Source organism: Aptenodytes patagonicus, chromosome 7, assembly GCF_965638725.1.
Source record: "Aptenodytes patagonicus chromosome 7, bAptPat1.pri.cur, whole genome shotgun sequence".
Classification (NCBI taxonomy): domain Eukaryota; kingdom Metazoa; phylum Chordata; class Aves; order Sphenisciformes; family Spheniscidae; genus Aptenodytes; species Aptenodytes patagonicus.
The window spans coordinates 741402-755203 of NC_134955.1; the positions used below are offsets into that span (position 1 = coordinate 741402).

The following is a 13802-nucleotide window of genomic DNA, read 5'->3' on the forward strand; positions in this document are numbered from 1 at the left end:
ATGGCGCGGCCCGGGCCCGGCCGGCTGGCGCTGGGGCTGGGGCTGGCGCTGGGCGCGGCGGCGGCGGGCGCCGGCCTGGGCCTGCTTTGGGTGCTGCGGCGGCGGCGGGGCGGCGGCGGGCGGCCCTGGCGGCGGGGCGGCGGGCGGCAGGCGGAGGCCCCGGGGCGCCGGAGCCAGGGTAGGAGGGCACGGCGGGGCCGGGCCGGGCCGCTGGGGCGGTGGGCGCTGCGCCCCGTCCTTCCCTTCCCTTCCCTTCCCTTCCCTTCCCTTCCCTTCCCTCCCCTCCCCTCCCCTCCCCTCCCCTCCCCTCCCCTCCCCTCCCCTCCCCTCCCCTCCCCAGTGCCGGGCTGCCTGTCACCGCTCTGCCCAAGGCGGGGGGACAGCCGGGGCGGGGAAGGGGGCCCCGCAGGCCCTCCCGGCCGGGCGTGGGCCTTGGGCACCTCCCGCCTGTCCGGGAAAACAAGCCCCGCCCGCGTTCCTACACGTTTCTGTTAAAACTGATTTTAAAAAGGCTGCCCGCAGCTGGCAAAGTCTAGTGACGCTTGTTCTGTTCGAGACTTGCCCTCGCGGTGCGTTTCTAAGAGCTGTTTTAGAGCTCTGACCTTCTCCTGCTCGCTGCCGACCTCCGGCGGGGCTGAAGTGTTGAACTGTTGAAAATGCTGATGCAGAAACCTGAGCTTGCTTTTGTGTGCCCAAGTCCGTGCAAAACTCCGGGAACGGAAAGCGAAACTGCGTTCGTTCATAGCGGTTGCCCGGGTGTTAAAACGAGACCGGCGGCACAGAGGGCTGGGCGAGTTCAAGTGCCGGGCCTTTCCCGTTAGCCATACGTATAGTTCAGTGGGCTGGATTTAAAAAATAAAACTACTTACGGGGAAGAACTTTTACTTGAATGTCTTCGTGGGGTACCTGAAGGCTTGTCTCCGCTACCGTGTTGGGGCGGGAGCCGTTTGTGAACAGCGTTTTAATCTGCGAAGTTGCAGAACCAGGTTTTAGATACTCGCACCTTAATATTTCCCTGCTGCGCTGCTGGTAGCTGTACCGTGTGAGCGCGGTAGCGGTAACAGGAGGGCAGATGTGCCCGTATGACTTTGATAGGCTGGTGACTATTGCTGCAGCGAATGTCTGCCCCTGGTTGCTGACCATATACCTCAGAGGGAATCGGTTCATCCGGTTTCACGGGACTTCACCCTGAAACAGCAGGTCCTGAGCGGGACTAGGGAAAAAAGGAGCGTCTGCCTCCGCTGACATGGTAACGGGAGCAGCGGCGAATGCTGCTAGAGTAGGGCAGGTGCTTGCAAACACCACACTGAGATTCTGTGCAGCCCCTTCCTGAGAAGACAGCAAAGCAAACAGCCTAATTTCTGAGAAGCAAAAGAAGAGTAGGGCCTCATATCCTCCATCTTCTGAAAACAAAATTGTACTAAGATTTTCCATGTGAAATCCTTTCCCATTTACGTCTAATGAACTTTTTCTCCTCTTGTTTTCTTTAAGTCGTGCCCAGAGTGCCGGTTCCTGTCGAGGCGGGAGATGGTGCGACGTACACAGCCCTCCTAACACACGGCGAGCAGGTGGATGTGCTTGAGCGCCTTGACTTTGTGTTAAGAAACATTTCAGAGCTAAGGAAAGAAGTGGAGGAGCTACGAAACAGCCTGCAGCACTTAGCCGCAGAAATCATTGGTGAAGTCAGGTATCGACCCTGCCCCTTTGCGTGTTTTCCTGCTGTTGCACGTATTTACTCCATAGCCATGATTGAGTATGTTAAATTTAAAATCCAAAAGTGGAAAAAGCGTCTCTCTAGTTTCCACTGGCATTACGTCTTGGCCTCCGGTGAGATTAATGTAAAATTAATGTTTAGCCAGGGTTGTTTTTTTCTCTTATGGAGTATTAAGGAGTGACGCTTGCTTCATATTCTAGACTGGGAAGGTAATTTGTTCTGTAAATGTTTGTCTCTTGTTACTGCTGTTTTCTCTCTGATTGCTGCCAGCTGTAGGTAACTTCTGATATAGAATAAAAGGTACTATATTCTGCAAGACGTTTCAGGTTTCCTTGGTCTTTGTTCATGGAGGAAATCAGAGGAATGCATGTGATGTGATTACCCCTTTGTACGTGGATTGCATATATGGATTGTATATGGACCAGGTCTGTGGTCAGACTTGCTTTAACTGTAGAATATGATGTTTGCTGTATGGTAGCGGGGTGTTTGTATAAGCAAGAGCAAGTCACCTTGTGAATTCTTCGGGTACGGAGCGAATTGGATAGAATGCGCTGGAGAGGAGGAGGGAAGTGAAATAGCAGGCATTTTGCTATCAGACGTTTATTTGTTTCTTTTTCCCTTCCTCAAAGGTCCCATCTGGAAGAAACCCAGAAAGTAACTCGCCGGAGGCGGTTTCCGTTTCCTAGAGAAAGAAGTGATTCCACAGGCTCCAGTTCAATTTATTTCACAGCCAGCTCAGCAACAGCCAATACGGACGATGGAGAAAGTGAAGGAGGGTAAGCAGAGCACCAGGTTAGAAGCAGCTTTTACAGGCTTTGCTGCCCAATTACTCACGTCTGAGCAGTTTATAACATAAAGGAAGGGAGTTTTTTCCCCACTAGGTGTCCACCATCCTGTTTTTATTTGCTTTTATTGCAGTAAGTCGACTACTGCCAGGGCCAGATTGAGAGAAGTGCAACGATTCTGATTTTTAGAGAAAGGAGGGAAAGAAAAAAACCATCCAGTTTTTGAGGGGTGTTCTCAAGCAGTAATTTGATTAGGGAACCTCGCAGGAAGAAGGGAAGTAGAAGTCCAGCCTGGGACTTGAGTAAGAGAGTTTATAAATAAAATTTCCATACAATAATATATTTTAGAATGTCTGGAAAGCTTGAGAAAATTAAAAATATATTCCAATTAACTAAGATGTCTTTGGCTAGGGTATTTCTTATGGATTTTTCTCTAGTGTAGCACACTGATCAGTTGTGTTGCTTCAATTCTTAAAAATGGGTGAAAACTACCTTATAGTTTAAGAACAACAGTAAAAATGACAATATATTGTGCAAGTATTGTGATATTAGATAGAAAATAAGAGGTCTACTGCATACCTGTACGTGACTGCCGCCTTTCTGATGAAACGCTTCTATTCTGTGCCTTAAGCAGATGAATTCTATGGCTTTTGAGGTATGTAAGTGTGTTCTAAAACACGCAGCGCTGGCTGTATACATTTTCCAGGGGAAGCTGGAATGAAACGTAATTTAAAGAGAGAAGTTTGGACTCGACGATCTTAAAGGTCTTGTCCAACCTAAATGATTCTATGATTCTAAGTTAATTGTAGCACTGAGAGCAAGGCAGGCAGAATTGGGACGTGACATGCTGTTCGGTAGCAGCTAAATGGCCAGTCAGCTGGTGCGAACTGACACTTGGTAGCACGGGTTTGTAACCAGGGGACAAAGCAGCCGTTACTTCAGCAGCCCCCGAGAACAAAGGACACGGATCTGCAGGAAAGCAGGCTTTGTGACTGCCGTGAAACCGTGCCGTTTTAGTATTTTGTCTTCAGTAGCTGGGGTTGGTGAACCAGGGAAAGAGCTGATGTGATCTCGTTCGGGTTATAGAACTGCTTCATTCATCTGAAGGGGGTGTTCCTATGAAAGCAAAATTAGGCAGTAAGTGATTCACAATGGTCTAATAGGTAACAAGGCTGCATAACAAACTTTAAAACTATGTAGTTGGTTCTGCAGACAAGACCTTGCTCCCTAGATAACAACAGATGCATTGAGTCGTCAGGGTGCCAACGTATTTTGTAAAGCATGCTGAGAAGGATGGGCTTTTTCAACAGACACCAGCCCTAACTGCCATCTGATCATTAGAAGATTTTAAGTCACGACAGAGGCCGACAACAATTCTAAGGTTCAGAGAAGACATCCTCCTTAGGGGACCTCAGGTGAACTGTGGAGCAAGGGCTATAGTTTACTGCAAAACCTCGTTACTTTATTGGGAACCTAGTGATGGTTGGAGGAGTTCTTATATTTTATTTAAAGTCTGTAATTAGGTTTAATGACCAGTGTGGAGAATTAGTGGATAAGCAGCTCTCATCTGATTTAAAAAAAATTCGAATAGTATATAATTTCTCACTCTGGTATTTGTCCTCTACAAATAGGTATAATATTAGTCTGTTGAGGACCAGCTGCCTTTAGTACACAGTATTTTCTTTTAGAGATGTAAATACTAAAATTTTCTAGTAGAAAATCAGGGTAGGAAATGTAAATTTTAGAAAAGACTATTTAAGCTTTTTCACAGCCACTGGGAGGAAGAATGAGACTATTCTCAACAGATGAATTTCAGCTGGGTATTCGTTTCTGGCAATTGTATTCTTTTAATGAAATTCAGAAAGAAGAATTCGCGTTTCAGCTTTATTTTGTAAACCACATGGACATAAGCATCTTCTCTGATTTCATATACAATTCACAAAAATCACCATGAGCTTTCAGGAGCCCAGAGGTCTTGGGCTGCTTAATTTCTCTATATTGCTTTGGCACTGCGTTGGCCTTTTGGGCTTCTTTGCCTCCTCTTTCATGTGCTTTTTTGTTCCAGATAGTATGTTTTCATTTTCGTTCAGGATGTGTGCTAGCCAGAGGCCTCAACATACTAAAGCATTTAAGAACTTTCCATCATCGTAAACTCGAGAAAACAGGCTGATAACATCTAAATCCCTTAATCTTTCTGAAAACTGAGTTTATGAAGTTATATATGGTATTACTTGTCTTTTTAAACTGGCAGCATCTTGTATGAGCTGCCTTGGAGAAAACTCATTTTTGTGGTGGAGAAAAAAAAGTGTATAGGAGTCATCCGTTGCTGCCTGTTTTTAAAGACCATATTGTGTTTCAGGAGCCTTCAATGTGGAAAGTGTTTTTCAGCTGAAGTACTGAAATCTTTGCAGCTGCCAGTAAAATGTAGTGAGACAGTATCACAGCTGCATAGCCCACAGCTGTGCTGCATAGTAGGTTAGGATGGGAAAGAAGAGAATTTGAGGAGTTTGTGTTTAAGTACCAAAACCGAGGTAGTCTAGAGAACTAATAATATCATTAATCTTAAGAAAATATCAAGAAATGAAGCTTTTAACTCAGTCTGAAATGGAGCCATGCCAGCGTCACCTTACCACCGTGTTGCTACGTTATCCATTAATTTAGTGCTGCCTACGTAATCTCCAGCATGTCTTCTTGTAGTGCTTGCTTTCCTGGCTTTGCAGTGATAAGGCTGACTGTTACTTTATGTCTTGTCTTAAAACGTTTCAGTACGAAGTGGTGCGTTTTTAAATTTATGGATGAGAGTTGGAGGCTGTCGTGAGTGAGGGTATTTGTTTACCCTCTACCAGAGAGGGAAATGCTTGAGCATTATTGATGGTTCTCAGAAAATTGAAGCTTCGATAGCCAAATGTGTCTTGTTATCTATGTGTGCCGAATTACTGTAACTGCTTTCTTCAGATACAGACTTTGGTCACGTATCTTTGTCTCCAGACAAAGGCAACTTCACACACAGAGCACTAGGCCCTCCCTCGGAGGGGAAATTCAGCCAGGACAAAAGGGAGTACAGCTGTAGTTACCAAATGCCCCCAGAATGCAATGACTTTTAGTTCTAGCAGAACCTGTAAAGTTCAACACGTGGCTTGGGCACAGTTTAATTGGGTAACAATTACAAATGTTCCCTAGAATTAAGCGTTTTTATGATTTGAAGTAGCTTGCTTCAGGAAGAGAGCTTTCTATTCAGATAAACCAACAAAATCTGAATATAAAAGTGCACGTTCTTAAATTACTGGCTGACTTGCTCTTATTCTTCAGTTAAGAGCTTGCAGATAAGTGCGAAGGGGACAAATAGAGAGTCGTCTTTAAAAAGAAGTTAGTTCTGTAAGTAGATACCCCACTGCAATGGTATCAGTCAATATATAATGCTGTTTTAAATTTCCAGCTTAGGTGCCTGTATATGATGTGGGGGAGCTTAATTTTAGCCATTTTCAGAAACTTTGATCTGAGCTTTATCCTGGTTCATTTGACTGATTTAGCAGCTAATCGTTGCCTGGGTTTTTGTACGTGTGGTGTCTTTTTGTGGCTCATCTGCTGTCTCCTTGCTGGACTTCTTGCTCACGTGAAATAGTTTTGATCACTCTCCTGCTGTTTTGCACCTTTTCACACATCAGTGTGAACAAGCTGTTTCATATTTAGCACTCAGACAAGATGATGGAGGTACTAGATATTGCCAAAACAGCTATTGTGTCTGAAATTTCCTGGAACAGGCTAAAAACCTCAGGTTATATTTTCCACATGGATGAGTGTGTCAGATTTTTTGTTGAAATTCTCTTTTATAATCCATACATTTAACTGAATTGTCCTGGCTCTGTTCTTAGTTGTTTAATTCTCTTACATTGAAGTTAGAAGGCCTGAGAGAAGCTGTTACGGTGTGCAGGTGAGATGTGGACACTTGTGACTGAGTTCTACTTAACTTTTGGGGGGCCGCCTTCTTCAGCTTTTTGAGGTTGTGTATATTACATGAGAAATAATAATTGGAGTGTTATTTGAGACACTTGGATTGTGCAGTGTTCTCCAGGATAAACTAAGATACTCCTCTTCCTCTATTAGGAAGAGTTGTTTTTTCTGTACCATATGTATAAAACTGTCATAGGCTGCACAACATCTCCTCAAATTAATTTTGCGTTGCATTTTTTTTTTCTCAAAGGTACACCACAGCCAACGCTGAGTCTGATTACGACCGGGAGTCCGAGAGAGAGAGCGAAGAAGGGGAAGATGAAGTGAGCTGTGAAACAGTGAGAACTGCGCGACGGGATTCCCTGGATCTCGTCAACGAGGATGAAACGCATTTAGTCTTAGATTCCTCGCTAGAGGAAGGACTGGGTCAGCTACTGCAGCAGGCTGACAGCTTGCACAACGGAGATGAGCAGGAGAAGAGAGAGGGATTCCAGCTGCTGCTGAATAACAAACTGGCGGTAAAGGTTGCCTTCTTATTTTTTCCAGCAGTGATTTATTTTCAGCTAAATAGCTGGAAAAGAGGAAATTGCGTATCTTAGCAGGGTCCAGGTCCTACACAACAACTGGGCCAGCTTCCAGTGGCCCCCTTCCTCAGGAGCAGCTTGGGAGCGGGCTGAAGGCCAAAATTGTTTGGGCTACAGCAGCAGCCAATTCCCAGTCGCTTTCTGTCTTGGAACTCTGTGTCTCATCATGTCATCACTTTCCCTGAGTGAACACACTGTACATGTGTAAAATAACAGTACTGTGTATGTAAGGTAAACTCGGCAAACGTTTTGAGAACGTTTACCTCGTTGCATATGCAATGGTTCGATCTGTATTCAGGAAACTTGGTCTTCCTCTTTGGGTGTGTGGTGGTTCATGAAATAAATAAGTTGCATGTTCAAACAGAAGGGTTAGGCAACACTTATATGTATATTAGTTAATGAGATTAAAAACCTGGCTGGTGCAGGTGTTTTGCCGCCTTAAAGAATGTATCTTTTTATATCATACAGGCAGGGTGAATTGATCCCCTGATTCAGTGAACGTTGGCACTGCTGTTGAGGTGTAGGAACATAGCACGGGGCAGTGATAGTTTTACTCCAGCTGTTGCAGATGGCTAGCTTATACCTCTGGCCACACGCAGCGGATGCACCCGGCATTGGAACATGTCTTGCTGCGGCTGTTGTGACCTACAGCAGCCGGTGCAGGCATGCCTGTGCCTGCTGCACTTGCACTGTCAGCCTCTGTTGGTGTTTACCTAAGTATGGCATAGCCAGCGAAGAAAACGTTTTGGGTTACCAGCCTTTTAAAGAGCAAAACCTTTTTGGCTCATGTATTTCCAGGAGGAATAGAAGGAAAGAAATAACAGATAACTTGATCAGTTCTAATTTCAAGTAGATTTTTTTTTTTTTTTCCCCTTCCCACCAGGAAGAAGCTTCTGAAATTCTCTTGCATGCTTCTTTCTGGTGATTCTCCACTTTCTTTTATTTACAATACTATCACAAAAGAAACCAGACTGTTAGGTCGTTGTGTTTTAACTTTCTACTTCTGTTTTTTTTTCAAGTAAGTTTGAGTTTGCCAGAATGTACCCGCTTCAAATTTAGCAGTACACCTACAGTACTGTCCCGGGTTTAAGAACGAGGCAGGATGTGAAGCTGTTTGAATGCGGACTGAAGCATGAAAAAAGTAAAATTCAGTTTGTGAATTTTAATGAAGTGGTGAGGTTTAGGGTGATTTTTTTTTCCCAGTGTTCTGAGGTTAGTGGAGGCTGCTGAACTACTGACCCCAGTATGCCCTTTGAAGTGGAGGGGTTCCTTGTTAGAAGGCAGCAACAATTAGACCCGTACCAGTAGTGTAGCATTGTAAGCTTAATTACAAATTTGGCCATCCAGTTTGCTCTTTTGTGGTTCTGCTTCAGTTCTTATAGAGTTGGGGCCTTTTAAGGTTTCAAAAACTGTCTGTGTGACTTCTAGTATGTGCCCCCACTTGATTTTTCTTTCTCATGCTCTTTTTGTCAATAGGAGAATGGGTCTTGATATGTAACATCTATGTTTTTACTGCAGTATGCAGACCAGAAAGACTTTCTTTGGCGCCTGGCCCGAGCACATAGTGATATGTGCGAAATCACAGAAGACGCAGATGAGAAGAGATCGTATGCATCTGATGGTAAGGAGTTGTGTGTTTGAGGCAAAGGAAAGGGGATGTTCAAAGCTAACATTACACTTCAGATTTATAAACCCTACACTTGCAAACAATGTGGTGGATTTTTTTTTTCATTGTAATCTTTTTTTTTTTCAGGTGAGTAGCTAGCAGTACTGTGGTGGTATGTGTTTAAAACTTTTGCTTTCTGAAAGATAGTATAAGTAGAGCAAGGGCTAGTTAAAGGTGTAAAATAGAATCGCTTAGGTTGGAAAAGACCTTGAAGATCATCAAGTCCAACCATTAACGTAGCATTGACAAGTCCACCACTAAACCATGTCCCTAAGCACCACGTCTACAGGTCTTTTCAATACCTCCAGGGATGGTGACTCAACCACTTCCCTGGGCAGCCTGTTCCAATGCTTGACAAGCCTTTCGGTGAAGAAATTTTTCCTAATATCCGATCTAAACCTCCCCTGGTGCAACTTGAGGCTGTTTCCTCTTGTCCTATCGCTAGTTACTTGGGAGAAGAGACCGACCCCACCTCGCTACAACCTCCTTTCAAGTAGTTGTAGAGAGCGATGGGGTCTCCCCTCAGCCTCCTTTTCTCCAGGCTAAACAACCCCAGTTCCCTCAGCCGCTCCTCATCAGACTTGTTCTCCAGACCCCTCACCAGCTTCGTTGCCCTTCTCTGGACACGCTCCGGCACCTCGACGTCCTTCTTGTAGTGAGGGGACCAAAACTGAACACAGTGTTCAAGGTGCGGCCTCACCAGTGCCGAGTACAGGGGGACGATCACTTCCCTACTCCTGCTGGCCACACTATTTCTGATACAGGCCAGGATGCCGTTGGCCTTCTTGGCCGCCTGGGCACACTGCCGGCGCATGTTCAGCCGGCTGTTGACCAACATCCCCAGGTCCTTTTCTACCGGGCAGCTTTCCAGCCACTCTTCCCCAAGCCTGTAGCGCTGCATGGGGTTGTTGTGACCCAAGTGCAGGACCCTGCACTGAGCTTTGTTGAACCTCATACAATTGGCCTCATCCTGTCGATCCAGCCTGTCCAGATCCCTCTGTAGAGCCTTCCTACCCTCGAGCAGATCAACACTCCCACCCAACTTGGTGTCGTCTGCAAACTGACTGAGGGTGCATTCGATCCCCTCATCCAGATCATCGATAAAGATATTGAACAAGACCGGCCCCAAAACTGAGCCCTGGGGAACACCGCTCGTGACCGGCCACCAACTGGATGTAACTCCATTCACCACAACTCTCTGGGCCCGGCCGTCCAGCCAGTTTTTTACCCAGCAAAGAGCATGCTCGTCCAAGCCATGAGCAGCCAGTTTCTCCAGGAGAATGCTGTGGGAAACGGTGTCAAAGGCTTTACCAAGGCCTAGGCAGACGACACCTACAGCCTTTCCCTCATCCACTAAGCAGGTCACCTTGTCATAGAAGGAGATCAGGTTAGTCAAGCAGGACCTGCCTTTCATAAACCCGTGCTGGCTGGGCCTGATCACCTGGTTGTCCTGTACGTGCTGCGTGAGGGCACTCAAGATGATCTGCTCCGTAGTCTGACCTCAGTGCCGGAGAAGGTTGACAGGCCTGTAGTTCCCCGGATCTTCCTTCTGGCCCTTCTTGTAGATGGGCGTCACATTTGCTAACCTCCAGTCAACCGGGACCTCTCCGGTTAGCCAGGGCTGCTGATAAAGGATGGAAAGTGGCTTGGTGAGCACTTCCACCAGCTCCCTCAGCACCCTCAGGTGGATCCCATCTGGCCCCGTAGGCTTGCGTGTGTCGAAGTGGTGTAGCAGGTCGCTAACCATTTCCCCTTGGATTATGGGGTCTTCATTCTGCTCCCCATCTGTCTTCCAGCTCAGGGGGCTCGGTACCCGGAGAGCAACTGGTCTTGCTATTATGTGTGTTTACTTAGAGGAAACAGTTTAGTTTTATTCCCTCATTCTTTTTCACTATCTCGAATGTGGTTTGTTTGCAGGCTTGTAGGTGGGTCAGAATAACACAAAAAAGTCATCTTTGTTACAGTTAAGATGTGCGACAAAAGATACTATTCTAAATAATTTCTGTCCTGTTTATTATGCACATAACTAAATAATGTCAGTTAATACCATAATTAATTATTATTTTCTGGAAATCAGTGTAGCCATTTAAAACATGAAATTTTAGGTTTTATTTTGATAGTCCTTTTAGCCTTCAATAGGCGCTTAGTTTTCAACTTTTTGAGACTGCAGGTTCTTGGAGGAGAGAGGGGGAAGTGGGGTGGGTCCTAGATCTGAGGCTGTGAAATGCATCAGAACAAAACCACTGAAAGCTCTAATTAACTTTTCTTAATGTGGTGTGGAAGATGTTTTCATTATAGATAAATGTACTTCCAAATGAGGTGAAACCACGTTGACAGGTCAGCACAGTTTGCTACTGTACTACAAATTTGCGTGATCTCTTTGAGTGGTCTGGGATGTTCCATATCACTGCAAGAGTATGAAATTATTTACGGGACATTTTCAAGCCAAACGTATTATAAAATTGAAAAATATGACTTCTATGCCGTTCTACTATTGTACTCAGCCTCAGAGAAAGAAGTTAAGAGAGAAAGCGGCTGAATTTCTTACCTCTGACCACTTTTTTGCAGGGAAAGAAGAAATAGAAATTGCCTTACAGAAATGGGATCAAAGTGCTGAGTGCCATCAATGGTATGTAACTTTTTACTTCTTGCTGTTAAGCAGCATAGGAAAAGGACTTGGAGATTGCTGTGAGCTGAGCTGCATTTAAAAACTTTAAAAAAAAAAAAAACCAAAACTTATTTGCTCTTGGAGTATACTACACTAATGCTATTTTCCTTAAAAAGCCATTTTTAACAGCTTTGGTTAATTGGCATAAGTAATGGCTTGACAGAAGGTAGGTTTGGTTGTGATTATAGGAATAAACTTTGCTTTGCTTACGCCAATTTAATTATGCATTTCTCTCTGAGGCGAGATGGCCAGAAGAGGTCTTGAGCAAAAGCTCCCAAATAGAATAATGAACTTCTCTGGACACTAAGAACAGATTGTATCAAGGCTTTTGTGAGTCTGCACCTAACAAGTTGGTGAACTTTGGTGGTGGTAGTGAAGGATGAACTTCCAGATGAGGCTTGGAGAAGCAAGCTATTAACAAAATGAGTTTGAGATGAGTAAGTACAATGAGCCCCATTTGGTGTTCACCAGGCTGAATTTAGCGGACTGCATATTCTTTGGGCTGCTCGTAGCTTAAGCGTATATATTTTGAAAAGGTGAAGGAAAGTTTGTTTAGAAGCTTTCCTGGGAATTGTGCAATTTCCCTTCTAGGAAGTGGAAGACAATAATTTGCTCAGCAGCTGGCTTTTGGGCCCATGTGTGTGCCTGGGCGGGATGCTGCAAGCGTCTTGGCACAGAAAGGAGCTGAACTCCGTCGGCATCGCTTTTGACTGTGCAGACCCTGGGAAAATGCATATTGGAGCGCCCTGTTCTGTGCTGGGTGTAGATGGGCTGCCAAAGAATATGTTTCCTGCGGATAACTTGCAGAAAGCTAGTTCCTGAGTGTGAGAGCTCAGTATGGTGCGGCTCTATTTTCTTTCACGAGTCCTCTGTTTCCTTTGGCCCCTTTTCAGCCCGCTATAGAGTGATGTGTATATCCTTCAAAGCCAAGCTCACCGCCAGCTGCACAGCTGTGGGGGCAAAGTCTTAAGAGTTAAATATTAAATATGAATGAGGTTTTTCCTTTGTGTTCTTCCAACATTCTTGGGTTAATTGTTGGTTTTTATTCTGCTACTGACATTTCGATAATGCTCTGCGCAGGGATGCTTGCTTTATGTCAAGAGGTGATATATTTGCCTCAATCAGCTAGGCCTGTGAGCGTGGGCTTATTGCTGTGCCAATGTTCTTATATTCATCTTAATTCTGGAGTAAGGAGAAACATCATTCTTATCAGACAGCCTTTTACAGTCTTTTGAAGAGTGTCTTCTGGCCTGGCACTGCTGTATTCTGCTCACGGATGCTGCTTGTCACTCTGCAAAGCACTCTGGCTTTGAAATTAATTCAGACAGCAGCATATGGCTCTTCTTTTTTTTTTCATGATAAAAGATGAAATGATCTGCAGTTTAGCCAAGCAAGCTGTTCTATGTTTGTATAAATGCTGCAGCTGGTTAGGATTTCAGTAAGGAGATAGGCAAGAGGGAAGGTACCTTGCTCTCTTCAGCAGCCTGAATGAACAGGCTTTGGTTCCAACTCATGTATGGGATGGAAAGGATGCTCTCCTTTTAAACTTTAAAGGAGATTTTAGAATTTTAAATTCTCCTTTTATTTATTTTAAAAATACACCAAAAGAGAGTTTGTAGAGTGGTACAGGTATTTGTAGAGGTAAGGGAATATGCTTTTCTGGTATTCTGGTGAATTCCTTGATGAACGGTGTTTATCAGCAGTTACTGTGAAGGAATGACAACCTGTAAAATAGAATAAAAGAGAAATTTTTTTTTTTAATGGAAATTATTGAGAAAACAGGATGCTGAATATCTTTACCAAACAAGATCTGTGCTCTTCTGAGATGAGTAAATCTATTTGGAGGATCGGTTTGGACTACTGGCATCTAAATAAATGCCTTTATTGTCTTGGAAAGACTGTGTATTTTAGCTCTTAGTAATGAATTGCTGTTCTCAATTAAAGCTTTGATATAAAGGAAGAATACTGGGACAGACAATGTGACTAATCCCTAGCAGATTATGGTGTTCGGCTTTGTCTGCTGGCTTAACATCTTGAAGGAATGGGGTTTTAGTTGCCAGGTTGAGTCTTAAAGTTTGTAAGCCGCTTCGATACTTGATCGTTTGGTATTTAACAAACTAAGGTTCTACTTCAGGGTATAATATTGATAGCTTAGCTTTGTAATTCAGAGTTTATAGCGTGCAGAAGTAATGGCTGTAATGTGATGTTTAGTCATGTGTCTCCAGTAGAAAATCTCAAGCCTTTTGAGCTGAGATGTTCTCAGTGCCTCTGTTACAACCTGCGCCCACCTCTTCCCACAGCGGTTTTGGTGAAAGAGTGCACAATTCTTGTCCTATTAGACCTGTCTCTTTTCCAAACAGGGGTAAGGCTTCTGCACATCTACATCTTGCTTTTAATTCTAGAGAGCAGCTGCAGAAAGGGCAGCTGGAGAAAG

General features: G+C 44.5%; 1 protein-coding gene across 1 annotated transcript in view; it reads left to right on the forward strand.

Annotated features, from left to right (window-relative positions):
* The window catches only part of RMDN3 (regulator of microtubule dynamics 3), a 45284-nt gene continuing 31482 nt past the window's right edge, over nucleotides 1–13802 (forward strand). The window contains exons 1-6 of the mRNA XM_076343617.1: nucleotides 1–178; nucleotides 1492–1687; nucleotides 2344–2490; nucleotides 6701–6968; nucleotides 8553–8655; nucleotides 11269–11329. Coding sequence (XP_076199732.1) covers nucleotides 1–178; nucleotides 1492–1687; nucleotides 2344–2490; nucleotides 6701–6968; nucleotides 8553–8655; nucleotides 11269–11329 — 953 coding nt within the window. The remainder of the gene's footprint in view (nucleotides 179–1491; nucleotides 1688–2343; nucleotides 2491–6700; nucleotides 6969–8552; nucleotides 8656–11268; nucleotides 11330–13802) is intronic.